Source organism: Anguilla anguilla, chromosome 9 (genome assembly GCF_013347855.1).
Source record: "Anguilla anguilla isolate fAngAng1 chromosome 9, fAngAng1.pri, whole genome shotgun sequence".
NCBI lineage: Eukaryota > Metazoa > Chordata > Actinopteri > Anguilliformes > Anguillidae > Anguilla > Anguilla anguilla.
This window is the reverse complement of record NC_049209.1, coordinates 52,315,493-52,334,492: the sequence shown is the minus strand read 5'-3', so window position 1 is coordinate 52,334,492 and position 19,000 is coordinate 52,315,493. Positions and strand designations below refer to the sequence as shown.

The window sequence follows — 19,000 nt, the reverse complement described above, 5'->3', positions numbered from 1 at the left end:
AGCAAAGGGACGGACGCGTTTCAGAAAGGCAATCCGACCTGGAAAAGGCCAAAGCCTCCACACGTACCGAACACACCTAGCTGCACGGACGCAAAAGCGGAAACGACACTCGATGAAATAGTCGAATGAAAACTCCCGCGTAACTAAATTAACTTCCTAAAAGTTAGCATTGCAGTGAGTGGCCTCTGCACCCCCGTTCCTCGCCATTTTGTGCCTTGGGACCTACTTCTCTTCTGATTCTTGGACACGCCCCTCCGGGAAGGCCTTCTCGACGAAGGTCCTGTTGACCAGCCAATAGATGAGCGTGAAGTCATCAGGAAACCCTGGGTCGGCCAGGCAGGAAATGACCCCTCCATCCCCTGTGAAACACGTGACATCACTTCCTGTTAGAGCGCAGGGGTAGTTATGAAAAATTTGAGACTATTGTGACGTCACCGTAGAACAAAACTGAGGGGAAGTTCACCAATCGGAACGCAAGTTGGAAACATCCAATGGAACACCAGCGGCTGTCATAGGTGGATACCTTCTGGCCACGCCCAGATAATTCCCACAGGGGTTTTCAAACATATTGCTAGAAAGTATCCACCAATCACGGGCAGTGTAGTTCAGTTGGTTGCTAACCAACGTACGTACATTATTGGTGGAGCTCATTGGTCCCTGTCTCATTGGTCCATTGTCTGAGTGAGGTGACTTCAGTGCCATCGTTTCCCTATTTTAGCCTCCCTGTTGGAGGGCAGGGAAGAGTGCAGGAGAGTGCTTTCTTGGTCTGGCTCGGAGCCCTAGAACGCATCAGCGCCTCCGTTTCCCATGATGCAAGCTGTCGATCAGGAGACGGACGAGAGCGATCCCGGCGGTGTGGGAAGCGCGCTGTCCACTGCATGTTATCCAGGGACAGCGGGTCGAAAAAGTGCCTTTTTCACAGTGAGACACTACCGCCATTGTCACCCACTAGCTACAGCTCGCCTGGATGTTTACTTTCTCAGGTCCATTTTAACTTAAGGTTCTGTAAAAGTTTTTATTATTATTATTATTATTTTTTTTTTTAATAATGTGAGGTGCAGGGGGATGAATTTCCCAGTGGGGATCAAGTTCAGTCTTCCTGTACTACATTCAGTTCTGCTCCAGTCAAAAGGTGAATTTCATGTGTGGGACCCAAGTTCACAATGTTTGAAAAAATTGATGACGCGCCGTACCAGCGATACTTACCTCTCCAGACAAACCTTTTCGGAATAATTTTTGGAGCTAGGTCCTCTGAAAATCAAAGCAAAAAAATAAATCAATTAGAGGATGGCTTCAAACGGCTGAGGGTGGCATTTTATACAAAATTAATTATATATATATATATATTTTTTTTTTTTTTACAACAAAAAGCTATTCTGAAAATATTCTCAGCTTATATTTTCAGAGATATTTTAGAAATTCAAAAATATTACTTTAAATGTACAATGCATTGAAATAAAAAATAGTAATGTACAAATATGTGTGTAATATATTACACATATATTTGTACAAATGATTACCACTCTGGTCTCATCAGTAATATAACCAAGAGAATGTGTTATTAAACAAAGACATACTGGAAGCTGGGAAGCATATTTAGAGAATCTCCATACATTCAAATCGAGTGTATTACCATGCATTTTGTCAATATATGGCAATATATTTATCTATATATCTATATTTTGTAGCAAGGATTTGCCAGGCTGGAAAACACACTGCACTTTAATAATCACATTGCATGTGAGAGTACATGAGGGGGGGGGGGGTTGGTAGAGAGAGGGAAGGAGGGAATGATGGAAAGAAAAAGAGGAGAGAGAGAGAAAGAGAGAAAGAACAACAGAAGGAGAAAGACATCGGAATGCTGAAGCAGACACACCTGGAAAAGCCCCAGTCGGCAGGTAACAGAGGAAGACTACAAGAACCAGGACTAGAAGTCTGGAAGGAGACTGGGAGCCTGAGGAGAAACAAGCCCACCCCACAGGCCAACAACGGATCAGCACACGTCCCTAAGCCATTACATTACATTATATTACATTACATTACATTACAGAAGCATTAGCAACACGTCCCTAAGCCCATTACATTACATTACAGAAGCGTTAGCAACACGTCCCTAAGCCCATTACATTACATTACAGAAGCGTTAGCAACACGTCCCTAAGCCATTACATTACATTACAGAAGCGTTAGCAACACGTCCCTAAGCCATTGCATTACATTACAGAAGCGTTAGCAACACGTCCCTAAGCCATTGCATTGCAATACATTACACATTACATTCAGGCATTTAGCAGAAGCGCTAGCAACATATCAATGTACCAATTACATTACATTTAGCAGAAGCGTTAGCAACACGTCCCTAAGCCCATTACATTACATTACAGAAGCGTTAGCAACACGTCCCTAAGCCATTGCATTGCAATACATTACACATTACATTCAGGCATTTAGCAGAAGCGCTAGCAACATATCAATGTACCAATTACATTACATTTAGCAGAAGCGTTAGCAACACGTCCCTAAGCCCATTACATTACATTACAGAAGCGTTAGCAACACGTCCCTAAGCCATTGCATTGCAATACATTACACATTACATTCAGGCATTTAGCAGAAGCGCTAGCAACATATCAATGTACCAATTACATTACAGAAGCGCTAGCAACATATCCCTGTACCAATTACATTACATTTAGCAGAAGCGCTAGCAACATATCAATGTACCAATTACATTACATTTAGCACAAGCGCTAGCAACACATCAATGTACCAATTACATTACAGAAGCGCTAGCAACATATCCCTGTACCAATTACATTACATTTAGCAGAAGCGCTAGCAACATATCAATGTACCAATTACATTACATTTAGCAGAAGCGCTAGCAACATATCAATGTACCAATTACATTACATTTAGCACAAGCGCTAGCAACACATCAATGTACCAATTACATTACAGAAGCGCTAGCAACATATCCCTGTACCAATTACATTACATTTAGCAGAAGCGCTAGCAACATATCAATGTACCAATTACATTACATTTAGCAGAAGCGCTAGCAACATATCACTGTACCAATTACATTTAGCAGATGCTCTTAACCAGAGCCACAGGCAAAGGTCTTTGTGAAGATTTAGGCGAATAGGGGTCATACAGAGTAATCAGTCGCTAGTGTAGTAGTCAGTATGTAAGTCCACAATGCCTTAAGGGGTTAGTTTCAGGATACAGTGGTAGACAGGCAGGGGTCCAGTTCAGGCACCAAGGCACTCGAGCATTTCAATGGGTTTGGTAAATGGTAAATGGACTGCATTTATATAGCGCTTTTATCCAAAGCGCTTTACAATTGATGCCTCTCATTCGCCAGAGCAGTTAGGGGTTAGGTGTCTTGCTCAAGGACACTTCGACACGCCCAGGGCGGGGTTTGAACCGGCAACCCTCCGACTGCCAGACAATCGGTCTTACCTCCTGAGCTATGTCGCCCCGTTTGTGTGTCAGCGTTGTGTGGGTTTTTTTAGAATGATGGACATCCCATTTTGAGAGTGCATTTCATTAGGTACTACAATATTACTCAAAAATTGTGAATTGTATAGTGTGTATATCTGCTATTTCAAGAAAAATACATATTTGACAGGGGTCTGGTAGAAACATCAACAAATTGATTGCACCAGAATACAGTAGTAAGGAAATAATATCTTTTTTTCCCCTTATCAATTTGTTGATGTTTCTACCAGACCCCTGTTAAATATGTATTTTAAAATACTTATATTGCACAGCCTTTGAAAAGGCCTATTTTAGAACAACCGGATGCATTGTCCTTTTCTTAATATAGCATTTTAGAAGCAATATTTACTTTGGGAAAGTATTACCAGTGTTAAAATAGAAACACTTTAAGCATTGCGAAGCATCTGCAAACGCTTACAAATTCTGACCCAGGACTGGCTCCTACAAATCAGTTCAACAAATGCACTTGCCAAGTATTACATTTGAGCACGCAAACTAATTTTCCACACCATTCAGGGAAAATAATGACCCGTAGTCAGTTGTAATTCACACTGAATATACTTCTAATGCAATCTAATTAATTGAAGAGAAATTAAGCGCATACAATTCATAAATGCGATGTACAGTGTGAATAATGTAATGTCTGAGACTAGATATATTTCTTTTTTAAAACAATTTTCTACAGAAACATGTACTGCAATATACTGGCGATACAGGGGTGAAATTGATTTTCAGGATGCTGCGTGTATGGAAGGCGATGCAGTGGGGAGAGGGAAGCCTTACCTGTACAGGTGTGCGTCAGAGCCATGGCTGTCCCGGTCAAGTCAGGCGTAGGAAGAGTGGCTGTGAACTCTGGCTTTGTGCTGCTCTACTGTATGCTTCCCTTATATACACACACTTCCTCCATGTCATGCCGCACACACACACACACACCACTTCCTCAGTGACGGCGTACAAACACACACACACACACGTGCAACCGAGCGCGCGCGCACGCACACACACACACACACAGTTTCTATTATTTAATAGTTCCACTGCTTGCCAGTCGTGACTTAGGTGACCTTTGAACAGCACAAACTGTTCACCAGAGATCGATAAAACCAACACTGAATGTTTTATTTGAAATGTTCACTAGGTATCCAAGGCCCCCCTGCCAATCAACCAGGTATGCTAATGCGTAACAATTTTATAGCGCCCTACAGTTCTACCCACAATGCCGTTTCGAGGTCTGCAGGTGATATACATTAAAATTGTGGGAAATACAGAGAACCACCTACATTTCACATGTTCTTCTGGAAATACATGTCTACACGAGGTCATTCAGAGCCTTCTTCGCCCGTACAGAAACAATGCCATCTTCTCTGTGATCGTGACCACTGGACAAAATTGAAATTTCAAAATTCAAGCCAAAAGTGGCTCATTTTAACACTTTCAAAGTAGTCAACAGACCACTCTACCATAATAATGAGCTAAAACAAGCCACACACACCCCCCCCCCCCCATTTCACAAGTAACCTTACAAATTACCTCCGAGATCATGCTCCATTTAACCCTTTAAGCTGTAAGATCACAAACGTGATTAGAATGATCTTAACTGAACATTCTAATACTGATGTCACAACACTGGTTACAGTGAGACCGGTGTTCCAGGGTTTTTCCGTCTAGAAGCAGGGTGTTTTTTAAATTTTTTTTACACAAAACAGAACCGCACAGAGACACATGGTACGTGTGAGGTCAGATGAACCCTTCTGAAGAACCAGTTACACCAGCATCACACTGATACGCACCATTCACTCATGTGGTAACAGTCATCGGTCATTGTTACGAAATACCAAGCGCGTAACAATGAGGTCGCCGGCCTTCACAGGGATGCTATTTATAGCCTACGTGACGGCGACCTGCATGCGCAGCGGCAGCTGAAATGAACACTGCGATTATAAAAGCACAGTGTTGGACGGCTTTAATAACGCAGTCTGTGATGTCTAAAGGGGTCGCTGCTTGGTCCAGGATCGCCTCCCGTTTGGGCACTTTGGTTCCCTTTAGCTCCCGTCGCCATTTTCCGGCAATTTCTTGACGCGTTCTCCCCCCCCCCCCCCCGTCCGCACACTAAAATGGCGGCTCAGCGGGAAACCCATCCTCACTTAGCGGCGAAAAAACAAAACTGGTGAACGTAAAAACGCACTCAGTCTGGGTGTTATTCATCTTTCAACAGTTACAGGTGGGGTCAACTTTACACATTCATGAAGAGCTACAACACAGAAGGGGGGGGGGGGGCAGTTCTGGGGGGGTGGGGGAGGGGTTTTGTGTGTGACCCCGTTTCAAAGGATGAGTGGCACTCCCGCGAACTGGGGTCCAGTGGAGGAGAGGCTGGCCCAAGCGAGATTTGGCGGAAACTTCCGGCGATGGCGGCTGGGACCGGCAGTGACCTGATGGAGCAGAGGACTGGAGCATCCCACCGTCCGAGAGAGAGAGAGGGGGAGAGGGAGGAGAGGAGGAGAGAGGGAGGAGGACTGGAGCATCCCACCGTCAGAGAGAGAGAGGGGGAGAGAGGGAGGAGAGGAGGAGAGGGAGAGAGAGAGGAGGAGGGGAGGATGAGAGAAAGAGGAGGAGAGGGGGAGAGGAGGAGAAAGAGAGGGAGATAGGAGGGGGAGGAGACCGTGAGAGGAGGAGAGAGAGAAGAGGAGGGGGAGAGTGGAAGAGAGAGGGAAAACCAGAAAAGTGGCAAAATAAAGTGAGAGGAGAAAGATAGGGAGGAGGACAGGGAGATGGAGGAAGAGAGAGGGGGATGGAGGGAGAGAGAGGGAGGGAGAGGCTGTGCAGACAGGAAGGTGGAAGGACACGCCCAAAACACAGATTGTCACACAGAACTAAACAGAAACACCTGTGAGGTCCGAGTCGCCGTGACGACGGCACTCCCGCATCCTGCACAGGTGGGAACACGTGTCTGGGAGGGGGGCAGAAAACCTCAGACCAGTCACGGGAGGAAGGGAATCCGTTCGTTCAGTCAAATTCAGTCATAACCAACGAGTACCTTTTGATAAGCGCCACCCCTTTCCTTATCCCCAACCCCCCCCAAAAAACAAAAATCAAAAAAGTAATCCAAGATTGCTGGTAAAACTTTGATTATTTTCAAAAAACTGATTAGTATGTACCTGTATACATAAGTATATACATATACATATATAGACACACAAATATATATATATATGTACATATATATTCTAGTCCATCACAAGGGTCTTTTAGCAGTCTCCGGCCCCTGGGGGTGGTTTTTTTGGGGGGGGGGCAGGGGGGGGGTGTGTTCACTCCAGGCCCAGGATGTAGTTGATCCCTTGCACCACACCGATGATCACAGGTTGCCAGGCAACAAGGTAACGTAACCAGTCCAGCAGTTGTCCGTACATCACGTGAGGCCTCTCCCATCTGAGGGGGGGGGGCGGAGTCAAGGACGCAAATCCAGCATTTAATGGCGGCAAATTTAACAAATAAACAAAACTTACAAACAACAGAGGACCTATGAGATCAGAAAGAGCAAATTAGGTTTCGTTAAATTACAGTTGTTTAGAGAACAGCACTTCTCTACAACTCAAAAGTGCATCTACCTCTGGCCTGTATGAGTGTAATGTGTGTGTATGTGACACCACCATAGCACGGAATGTGAATACACGAACCAAACACCATCACACAATTTGCAAATGCATGCCGTGAACCAACTGCTGTTAGCAGAGTCACATTTTATACACGTTTCACGCATTTCTGCGCACATTAAGGGCTACATGTGTCGAGCTCTCGTGTCCAAACACACAGGTATAAAAAGAACGTGCCGGACTCTTGTCCTCGCGCTACAAGGTGAACGGCGTCCTGCGAGGCGGGGGTCCGACCGGTAGAGCCGCGGTGTCTGCTGATCTTTTTCGGAGCGTTCCAGCACTCAGGCGCTTAATAATTTAAGGCATCGATCGGTTAAGGGAGTCCATACACCGCGTTCCCAAGGATTAAACGGTCTGGTGAGAGAGGGGAAACTACAGACAGTGAGGTTCGAGAAGGAGATCCCTGGTGTATGCGGTGTACCTGTAAAACCTTCCATTAAAATCTGCCTTTGTTTTCCTCTCCCAATGTTATCGTACTGTACTTGTTAAAAATTTACTTCTACTGTTGAGAGTCTTGTGGTTGGATTTGTTTTGTTTATTTTTGTTAAAAAAATTGTTTGTTTTAAGTGCACCTGCTCAGTGACAGGCATTACATAAACGACGCTTACGGCTTCCTGGCTGAATGGGCATTTTCCACCGCGCGCGTACCGTAAGTACAACTCCTGTTCAAAAAACCTGCAGGTATTCGGAGAAGCCCCGCGCGGACACTGTTCCCACGGCGGCTGTGACGAAACAGACGCAGCTTCTGGGCACGCGGCCGAGAAAACCCACAACCTCCCTCCACCGCGAACGTGCCGGCAAAGCGCACCTCAGATAGACGGGCCAGTGAAAACGCGCAGAGAAGGGAAAATTCGACTCGCGTATTTGAAAACACAGGACCTGCGTTTGCAGCGATATACAAAACCCTGCGGTAAAGCAGTTTCCCCGCTATGCCTTCTGAAAATAAGCATTGTCGTGACAACTAGACCAGAAGACAAGTATCGAATTCTCATTCTGATTTGAAATAACCCATTTAGTCTGCTGTTTTTAGTTTCAGGAACAAAAATTTTCAACAATGAGATCAGCATTGAGATGGGGTAAAATGTCAGTGCTGAGACAATCAAATACTGCAGTTGGTTTTCAAAATTAGCACAGTGGACATTATCTGCTAAGAACCACGTTCGCAGCACGTGAGAAGGAAAAACGGTGTTTTGAGCTATTTTTATACAGTCTATGGTCCTGAGCGAGTCATAGCGTAAATAAGTATATGACAGCTTGTACAGAAACCCCGTGTTGAGGAAAGCTTTTGTTTCCCAGTAACAAAAGGCTTGTAGATTAAGAGGAACACGGTAACTACCGCAGTTACATAACTTGTACAGATCGCCATGAATGCCCCCATTCAGTGCGCACACGCTTTAATTTTAAATGTCGCCAATCACATGTAGGCTAATAATGATAATAATAATTAAAAGAATAATAATAATAATAATAGCATTGGATTTACTTACTAAGCCTACAATGCCAAACTATTTGAAAGTTACCATGTGCAAACAGTTTCAGTGGTTTTGGTTGTCATGACAACTAGAAACCAGAAAGCCTAAAGGGGAAAAAAAAAAAGAAAATTTACCGAAAATCTTTTTTAAAAACGGCACTTACGTTAAGTTGCGAAGCGCCCAGAGAGTTACCAGATAGGCTCACTAGTGTCGGAACACAAGAAGTGTGAAAACGGGCGGCGGAAATTCTGCTTACGGGGACAAAAACCGCTTGGTACCAACTTCGGTGTGACAAAAAGCGCACCGCAGGTGCAATACGCCCAGTCGCCGGTGACACCCACCCACACAAAGTGTCTCGCGTCAACCACAGTGCAGTCGTCCTGAAATGACCCTGAAACACGTATTATTCTTCATTTTATTTAGCGTTAGCAGCACAGACTACCAGTAAATGTTCTTTCTGTCCACCAACTGGCTGGATAGTCAAACTACAAGTATATGCTACGTTAGCCAAGAAGCTGTTCTAGATAGCTGTTAAATTCCTCCCGAGATGTTAGGCTTCGTGTATATATTACCCGATTATAATTATTATTTTAATTGTTTATCGTCTCATTCTTGGTTGGAACTATTCCCAAGTCCACAAGAAAATAAGTATGCCTGTAAAGGCATGATGTACGTGTGTGTGTGTGTATATATATATATATATATATATATATATATATATATACACACACACACCCACCGGCCAATTCAGTAGGTGACAGGAGTGTCACCCGGTGTTGCCTTCTGCTGCTGTAGCCCATCTGCATCAAGGTGGCGTGCGTTCAGAGATGCTCTTCTGCATACCTCGGTTGTAATGAGTGGTTATTTGAGTTACTGTTGCCTTTCTATCAGCTTGAACCAGTCTGGCCATTCTCCTCTGGCCTCTGCCATCAACAAGGCATTTTTGCCCAGAGAACTGCCGCTCACTGGATATTTTCTCTTTTTCGGACCATTCTCTGTAAACCCTAGAGATGGTTGTGCGTGAAAATCCCAGTAGATCAGCAGTTTCTGAAAAACTCTAACCAGCCCGTCTGGCACCAACAACAATGCCACGTTCAAAGTCACTTAAATAACCTTTCTTCCCCATTTTGATGCTTGGTTTGAACTTCGGCAGATCGTCTTGACCATGTGTACACGCCTAAATGCATTGAGTTGCTGCCACGTGATTGGCTGATTAGATATTCGCGTTAACGGGTGCAGTTTGCAGTTGAACAGTTGTACCTAATGAAGTGGCCGGTGAGTGTGTGTGTGTATGTATATGTATATATATATATATAAATATATATGTTTATAATTGTGAACAAACACTATAAAATATGTTAATTGTCCGGCCTCAGGGAAACAGTATCATTGCTGTACAAGCTGTTTTGTTAAAGTGTATTTTCACTCGTTAAACCACAAGCTCGCGAATGCCCCCGACATCATGTAAGCCCGCAAGTACCTAACATCCCACATCGCAACAATGGTCCGGGAAAAAAACATAATAAAACTGAAATATTAACAATACTCCAGAAGGTGATTTTTTTAATTGTTTTTTTTTTTTTTTTTTTAAACGTCAGTCTCGAGCACCCTTTCACTTTCTGTATTCTGGTGATTTTCTGACAGAAGGGGACAGTCATCAGGAGGGCAGGAGCGTTCAAGCCGATACCGCCACTCTCCGCTTTCCTATAAACGGGAACGCAGGCTTCCCGTAAACGCTTGACAAATCGCAAATCGATTCAGAACAACAAAAAAATTATCTTTAGCTGAGTCACACTGTACAAGACCTCTGCCTTATACCCCGGCTAATATAACCATGTTCCAGAGAACCTCACCCGAAACACTATCTGTGGCAATGCGTCCACCCCCTCAGACTTCCAAGGCAAACCGAGCCACGTAACAACCTACGCAGATAACCTTCGACCCGCAACAGGGTCATGTCCTCTTAAGCTACATTCATCAGCCGCGTTTTTCCAACAGCCCATTTACTCCCAACGGTTACGTACCCACCTTACAACCTCCCCGCCTGGGAATCGAAACCAATGTCCATGGCAACATGCCCGCCAGTCTTACCCGAATCACCCCCCCGCCCCCCCCCCTTTTCCCTCCCCCCCCTTTTCCTCATGTTCAGCTGGACAGCAGGAGAAGGATACGGGTTGCTGAACATCCTCTTCAGGTCCACCTTCTCTTTGCAGTAGGGGCACGTCTGCTTCTTACCCACGATGCACCAGCCTCGTATGCAGAACTCGTGGAATCTGGGGCGGAGGAGGGTTAAGGAGAAAGCGGCGGGCAGTCGCGGCGTGGGGGGGGGGGGGGGGGGGGCGGGGTTGGGGGGGCGGGGGACAGCTGGAGGTGCGGTTTGAACGACCCGGTACCCAACCCGGGCTCGGCCCTGGCGCTCGGTGCTCAGCCGATGGCCTCAAGCGGTTCGTCACATGGTTCACTCGCCTAAATCGGCTTCTCAGGTCTGAACTCGTTTCCGACTTTATTTAGTTACAGAAATGAAATGATAAAAACTAGCAGAACCCCTCACGTGTTGGGTAACGGGGTTGGGGGAGCCCTGCTCTGAGGAGTCAGCCAATCATATCCGTCGCCAGCGGCAACACCATTACGTCAGAGCAAGATCGCCCGAGACGCTGTAAGACTGGCGATTTTCCGCAGACGTTATTTTGCTTCTAAAAACAGAGAGTGGCCCTCCAGGACTGGAGTTAAACCTGCAGACACTGCGGCCCTCCAGGACTGGAGTTAAACCTGCAGACACTGTGGCCGTCCAGGACTGGAGTTAAACCCGCAGACACTGTGGCCCTCCAGGACTGGAGATACCTCTACTATAAACCTACAGAGAATTCTAAAGGCTTATTCATAGAAACCTTTGTTCAAAGAACCGCATAAATCTTTACCAAAATCCGCTAAATCATTAATGGCAGCAGTTATAAGTTCTTATCTGAACTGCCCGTGCTTCAGCGAGTATCAGGAACACGCGGGACGGAAATAAAACGTTGCGGTTAAATATTTGCCGTGCCAGAGCGTGCCCAATCTCTAGCACCTTCACCTGCACTCCAGTGCTCACGGGGGATCGCCATGGAAACACAGATGACCCGACAAAAACTGAGCGACAAACAAAAAAACCGCGAACATGAGGAAGCGGGTTAGCGCGCGGTCACCTGGCGCAGGTGTGCGTGAGGAGCCTCCGGGTGGGCAGGGTGCCAGTGTTACCAGCTTTATGAGTGTGTGTGTGTGTGGGATTAATCAGGGATACACGTGGTTGCAGGACAGTCTGTAGGTGTGTGTGTGTGTGTGTGTGTGTGTGTGTGTGTGTGTGTGTGCGTGTGTGTGTGTGTGTGTGTGTGTGTGGGATTAATCAGGGATACACGTGGTTGCAGGACAGTCTGTAGGTGTGTGTGTGTGTGTGTGTGTGTGTGTGTGTGGGGTTAATCAGGGATACACATGGTTGCAGGACAGTCTGTAGGTGTTCTCGATGATTCCCTCCTCGCTGACGTCCACCAGGATGGGCTGACCACACACCGCACAGATGTTATCCGACAGATGCTTGGTCGGCATACCAGACGCACTGTAATACTGAGAGAGGGGGGGGGGGGGGGGAGAGAGAGAGAGAGAGAGAGAGAGAAGATCAATGTGGATACGGAGAAACAGAAACTGAATTCCACTTTCTCCTCTTATGACAAACTTTCTTGTGGTAAGTCAAAACCAGCATACCTCATCACGTGACAGCCAAACATATGATGGTTTATGATTATTAAGGTTATGCACGTGCGTGTGGGAAAAGTACCCGAACTCATAGTCATCTGCACAATGACACAGCCTGTCATGAGCTGAGGGGAAAAATATGTATTGAGAAGTATAACACTCTTAATCTGATCAAGTTACAAAAAAAACACACACACACACACACACACACACACACACACACACACACACACACACACACACACACACACACACACACACAGTATGACGGTGATGGGTTTGGGGTGTTTCTCCTCTGGAAGTAGTATCAGGCAACACTAATGGCACAAGTTGTTTTTGTACAAAACAGATGTCATTGGGGAACAAAGAGAGAGACCCTCACAGATAGGATGGACACGCGTACCCAGTCAAGGCCCCAGAGGGTATTAAACCAGACCATAAGACCAGTGCGGGGTGGGTCGCTGCACCGCGAACTTGTGTTGTGTTTCAGTGCCCTTCCCGCCGGCCAGTGTGATTTACAATAAACTTTCACTTTCTTCAGTAAAGTGTTTGTTGCCTTGGTGAGTTCCTGCATCGCCCTGACTTGGACTCCCCCTGGAAGAAGCCGGGTCCTAACGATGGCCTTTGTCCCTTACTCCACTTCACTGCGATTCAGATTGGGGATTAAAACAATGTAACCGCATAAAGTTCACCGCTTACCCCCACCGTCGAGGCCATGAAGTCGGCGCACATCTCGGCGAAGTCCCGGCCCAGGACGCCGTAGTACAGGCCGTAGAAGAGCAGGGACACGCCGAAGTCCATGGCGTCCTCCGGCTTTATCCTGCCAAACAGGAAACAGGAAGCGTGGGAACGACAGGGACGGACCAGCCACTGAGGAGACACATTACAACGGCTGTGTGCGTGTGTGTGTGTGTGTGTGTGTGTGTGTGTGTGTGTGTGTTTTAGGGCTGTCAAAAAATACTCAAAGTTCGAAAAATATTCCAAAATCTCTTTTTTAAAATTTTTTTTTTTAAGTTTGAACCTAAATTTCAGCATTCAAATATTAGTTTCGGTTCCCACGTTTTGTAATTAACATAAATATACAGGCTTTTCATACGGCGAATCATGTTCATGCACGCAAAGTTCATTTCCTGTGCTAACGTTACTTACTCTGTCAACAAGAAACGTCCTGCCCTGGACCCAGGGCAAGTGGATCGTCTGGTTTTCCTTGCCAATAACCTCCGGTGATACTTTCAGCTCCATGGACACCTAACGTTACTGGTCAGCTAGCCTCGCGAGCCAGTCTCTTTTTTCACTTCGTTCAACAGATCTGCCCCCTGGTCAGCTAACAATTTAGGCTAAATAATGTTCCCATGGCAGGCTATGTTTTCTTTCTGTTCTGAAGATTTTGATAAAAGAAGTTAAACTAAACAAAGACCTCTGCCAAAGTAATTCATGTTGTTTTAGGCTACAAGTATTAGCCGTTTGAATAGTTTTTGTGTTAAGAAATAAACAGGGATTTCCTATAAACAATCATTCCCCTATTATTGTGATTAATAAATGCAGAGTTGTGGCAAATTACATCCACGAGAAAGTGCTTGATTCATTTTCGCATTAGGCTATAGAAACTGCAGGGAGCTCATTTATAAAATTAACTCGCGTGTACGTACGTCAAGTGAAGACCTGACGTAGAGCCACAACCGTTTCCACGGTCAACTCGAGTCACGTTGAAATTTTATAAATCACTACTTTGACGTGATTTTCTACACACGCGCCACACAGTTGATCTAAAATACGTTTTACTGCCCTCTTGTGGAAAATAACGCGCAGGCCAGTTTAGAGGGAGCGTCACGTGCATATTGCGCCTGACAATAAGCAGCTTATTTTTGTGAATTATATTGAATATATTTGAACTCTAACTAATTACAAAAGCTAATATTCGAACTCAATTTCATGGCACTTTTGACAGCCTTAGTGTGTGTGTGTGTGTGTGTGTTTGTGTGTGTCTGTGTGTGCAAGTGTGCGAGCATGTGAGAGACAGTGTGAGTCTGTGTTATTACTCTGCATTTCTGCTGGATTTCCTCTTTTCATGTACAACACTTCTCACAAGATTACTAAGAATCAACAAAACACTTCCACAAATATCACATCTATTAAACATTTCACATAGATGTAAAGCAGCATTTGCTATCCTCTCCACAACTCTTAATAAATAAGTCGATTGAAATTTTAATAAAATGGGCGCTACAAAAATTGTTCTTTAATTAAACACTTAAGACTCCCAACTGAAACAAGCGTTCACATTTATAATCATATAAGCAATGGACCCACATAGACACCGTTATCTAAACTATTATTTAATCAAACACGATTTAACCCCGCACGCATTAACCCTGCGGGTGACCCACCCTGGACAAAACATCACACCATCAAATCCATTCTGTGACTCTCAGCACTACAACCTCTCTCTCTGGCACCTACCAGGGGTCTTAATGCCACCTTATTATGTAAGTGTAATGACACTTCACCACCACCGGAGGGTGCTCTTTCCCCAAGCTGTCAGTACGCACTTGGTCAGTGGCTCTGGATAAAATCATTCGCTAAAATGCCAGGGTGTGAAATGAAAATGCAGCTTGGAGAGCGTTAAATGAGACTACAGAGGAAGAAACTGCACTTGGGAATCGAACCTGCAACCTCTAGGTTACAAGCCATTACACAAAGCTCTCTCACAACCCACTGCTGACACAGCTCGTCACTGGCCGACTGTGCCGCTCGAACACTCACCTGAATATCAAATTGATGCCGAACAAGGTGAACATGACCACGCTGTATCCCACAATCCCCGTGGTGTAGCTCAGCTTGTACAGCAGGAGGAACCACTTGTAAACCAGCCTGCGGAGGGAGGGGCACAGAAAAGCGTGGCGCGTCAGAAGGAGTGATGATTAGGCGCGGAGTCGGAGCGGCTCGGGAGAACGCCGGGCCGAGCAGGCGGGCGTGGCGGGCGTGGCGGGCGGGCGGGGCCGAGGGATGCGCTACCTGGGCGTGGTGCAGTCCAAGGGCTTCCGCGTGGCCCGGAAGGTGACCAGCGCGGTGACGGCGGAGAAGACGAACCACGTGATGAGGAACCGCCACCAGTGCAGCTTGGTGGTGAAGTAGAGCGGGACGACCCACATCTGGAACAGAGTCACCAACTGGAGAGAGAGAGAGAGAGAGAGAGAGAGAGAGAGAGAGAGAGGGGGAGAGAGAGAGGGGGCAGAGAGGAGGGGGCAGAGAAAGAGAGAGAGATGGGGGAGGGAGAGGGAGAGATAGAGGGAGAGGGAGGGAGAGGAAGGGAGAGAGATAGAGGGTGAGGAGAAGGGTCAGAATGTGGCAGTTTAACTCTCCTCACAACTAAGGAGGACAGAAACAGGAAGACAGAAACAGGAAGTGAACAGCGGCTGCTAGCAGAAATGAAGAAGCAATGACTGCCCACCAAATGTACTTTCATCTGATTCAAATTCCTCTCTCGCTAAAAAGCACCACGTTCAAAACACAGGTCAACAGCACTTGGTCTCCCTCTAGTGGGAAAACAATGGGACTGCCACGCAAAACAGTTTCTCCATGCTAATTGAATGAATCCGCATTACTTTACAACCACTTAGTACACTCTCTTACCCACAGAAGCTTGCAGAAGCAGAGAACATCAGTGTGTCACAGGAATGTAAATATTAAATGGGCTTTATTGTGCCAAGAAGGCGCAGAAGGACCATTTATAATCCACAAGTGTAAAGTCAGCCAAACAAACCAGCAATTAGTATCATACACAAAAGTACCCAAACACAGCTAGCGTGTGTTTACATAGGTATACCTCTAACGTCATCCCAAAACAAAATCTAGACATAAAGAGTGTATGTGCGTGCGTGCGTGTGTAATTAAACACAGAGACAGGGGGGACTCACGTTGTAGGATCGCGGGTGTCTCTGTTTCCACTGCACCAGGAGCAGCTGGGCGATGACGAGCGTGACGATGAGGATGAGGACCATCTCCGCGTGCATGGCCTCGTGCCCCTTGTGCTTGGCGTGCATCCGCGCGTGCTCCAGCCTGCGCACGCAAACACACACACACAGACACACACACACACACACACGCACGCACGCAGACACACACACACACACACACGCACGCACGCACGCACGCAAACACACACATGCAACACACACACACACACACACACACACAAACACACACACACAGACACAGACACAGACACAGACACAGACACAGACACACAGACACACACACACACACACACACACACACACACACAGACACAGACACACACACACACACACACACACAACACACACAAACGCACGCACGCACGCAAACACACACACTCCTGGTTAAGTGCCATCCTCGAGGGTACACCAGCAGTACCTAACCTGGGAATCGACCCCACAGCCTTGGGAGGGGGAAGCCCAGCCCCCAAACCATCTGCTGCACTGCCGCCCCATTACTGGCACGATTAAAACACCCATTCAGAACTCATTTGGTGAGTCATGTCACTGAACCAATCAGTAGTCACTTCACCCAGCCAATCAGTAGTCACTTCAACTGGCCAATAAGGGCCAACGGTTGGTCACCAGCTGCACAGGTCTGCACAGACTCTGGTCAGTTTTAGAGTCTTAAAAGATGCAGAACCAGACTTTGCAAGAATAATTTTGTAACATTCTTTTTTTTCCTGGACTGAAACTGCTCTGGCACTAAATAAAGATAATACTTCACTGGGAGCCCTATTTTACACATGCAACAGTGAACACAAGAGTTCAAATGGGAGAATGTGTGAAACTTTACACGGTCTACTACACACTTCATGAATAACTAAAAACTTCCTGTTTGGGGGAAGCTAGACTTACCGCCATTTCTCTTCCGCAGAGAGCTGGGACAAATCAATCTGAAACAGAATGAAAGGAGAACCAAAATGAACGGGCAAATATTCCAACAATGTAAAAATCACTATGGGAAGCTACAACTTGCCAAAAAAATGAGCTGAAGTCCAGGAGTATGCCAGTCGAGCAGGATCTTCTGGGTAATAACATGAACTAGCTTGTGTTGATTAAATATTTATGCAGAACAATAGATAAACACCCCCCAAGCACATGTATAATTCATTTAAATAGTTGCGACTATATATAGTTAAATGTTGCATTATAAAATGGATGATGTTCAGCGTAACGCAAAAAATAAAAACATCTGTCCCTTGAGGGAAACCGGAAGAGCGGAAGGTTAAACAGGTTTATGTCAGAAGGTTTAAAAAAAAAGGGGGGGACGGGCCCATGCGTCATATCCGTGTGTGTAGGTAACACATCCACATCTCAATCCATTGAAAACGAAACAAACCCCTCATCAACGACCCCCAAAACGACAACTAACTTCTCCAGATATCCAAGGACCCATGCTAATGAATAACCTGGGAAGACCGGGACAAGATACAACAATTAAAGCTGTAACAACTAGCGAAACATAACCTTTGCATCCACTGCCACTTCAGCTCACTCTATCTCTGCAACCTGGCTATCGCAAATGATTAAGCTTGCCAGCGAAAATACACACTTCAAACATAATTAAATACGCAAGAGGCATTTCAAAAATATGAACATCGTTAGCTGACAACCACCTCCCAACGTTACACTGCTGAAATTAGCCTAAATCAGGCAACATTCGCCAAGTGAGGGGCGAATAACGTTAATTTGGGCAGCTAATTCGCCATTGCACAAAAACACAATTAGCTAGCTCACTTCAGGTTAGCGAACAGGTTAGCTGTTCCCAAATAGAACAGATGCAAATACGTGACAAGATGCTGTAGATACAGAGCAACGATATATACTGTAGTTGAGTAGCTAGATTTAGACAGCGGTGAATATCAGTGAATGTTAGTTGCTAACCACACGACTAATTATATTATCAAACCTAGCTAGCTGACCTCTACTTTGTGGCATTAGCTAATTAGCTAGACAGCTAACGTCTAAATTACTGCCAACACAGTAGGTAAACTAGCTAGGGCTAGGCTATAATAGATAGCTTTCCCAGTTGGTCAATTACCTCTCTGTATTTCAACACAATTTTCTATATTTTGAGGGGTGACCAAGCTGCAAAACTGATCGACTTTTACACAGTTGCAGTTAAATATGAATATAAAAAATGAAAATAGATAGCTACTTAGGCATGTTATATTAGCTCGAGCTAGCCGCAAGCTAAATTGCTAGCGAGCCACTACAGCAGGAAGATGAACGAAGGCAGTTTGAGGCCACTGCAAGCTAGCTAATGCAAACCCCAGCCTTTTTAAATGACTGCGATCTACGGGGCCGACAGTATGGACCATTTCAGTCCGCGGGAGCGAAAGCTGCAAGTGGGATGGCATTCTCTGACCTGCTGAGCCTCATCGTGGTGTCCGTGTCCGTGTCCGTGTCCGTGATCGTGTTCAACACCGTCAACCTCCACCTCAAACACCCCCGCCATCTTCTGGGGCACTGGCGACGCGTCTCTTTCGCCGGCAGTTTCCGGGTTGGGGCCTCGGACGACCAATCACAAGACAGAAGTTGCGTTATTGTTCCTCCTGTCAACACGTCAGTGGCCAATGGACTTGCGGAGTCGTAAATACTAAGGGAGACGGGCAGACGCTTGTTCTTT

At 45.8% G+C, this 19,000-nt stretch overlaps 1 protein-coding gene across 2 annotated transcripts; it reads right to left on the bottom strand.

Annotated features, from left to right (window-relative positions):
- Positions 1-6,475: 6,475 nt before the first annotated feature.
- On the bottom strand, positions 6,476-18,887 carry rnf121 (ring finger protein 121). Of its 2 annotated transcripts, none has more exons than XM_035434142.1 (9): positions 18,740-18,887; positions 17,227-17,264; positions 16,270-16,411; positions 15,368-15,522; positions 15,116-15,223; positions 13,052-13,172; positions 12,090-12,223; positions 10,798-10,899; positions 6,476-6,930 (listed from the first exon to the last, which is right to left on the bottom strand). In XM_035434142.1, exons 1-9 carry the CDS (start codon positions 18,827-18,829, stop codon positions 6,810-6,812), a joined length of 1,011 nt encoding a protein of 336 aa, XP_035290033.1. In that variant the 5' UTR covers positions 18,830-18,887; the 3' UTR covers positions 6,476-6,809. The 2 variants fall into 2 exon arrangements, with proteins under 2 accessions (XP_035290033.1, XP_035290034.1); XM_035434143.1 differs by lacking the exon at positions 18,740-18,887 and adding an exon at positions 17,348-17,568.
- Positions 18,888-19,000: the final 113 nt, after the last annotated feature.

Excerpts from the sequence above, each read along its gene's own strand:
- rnf121 (XM_035434142.1), bottom strand. The coding sequence starts at position 18,829 with ATGGCGGGGGTGTTTGAGGTGGAGGTTGACGGTGTTGAACACGATCAC. Across the intron at positions 15,523-16,269 it reads GACACCCGCGATCCTACAAC|TTGGTGACTCTGTTCCAGAT; the intron begins GTGAGTCCCCCC and ends CTCTCTCTCCAG. Across the intron at positions 15,224-15,367 it reads TTGGACTGCACCACGCCCAG|GCTGGTTTACAAGTGGTTCC; the intron begins GTAGCGCATCCC and ends CTCCCTCCGCAG.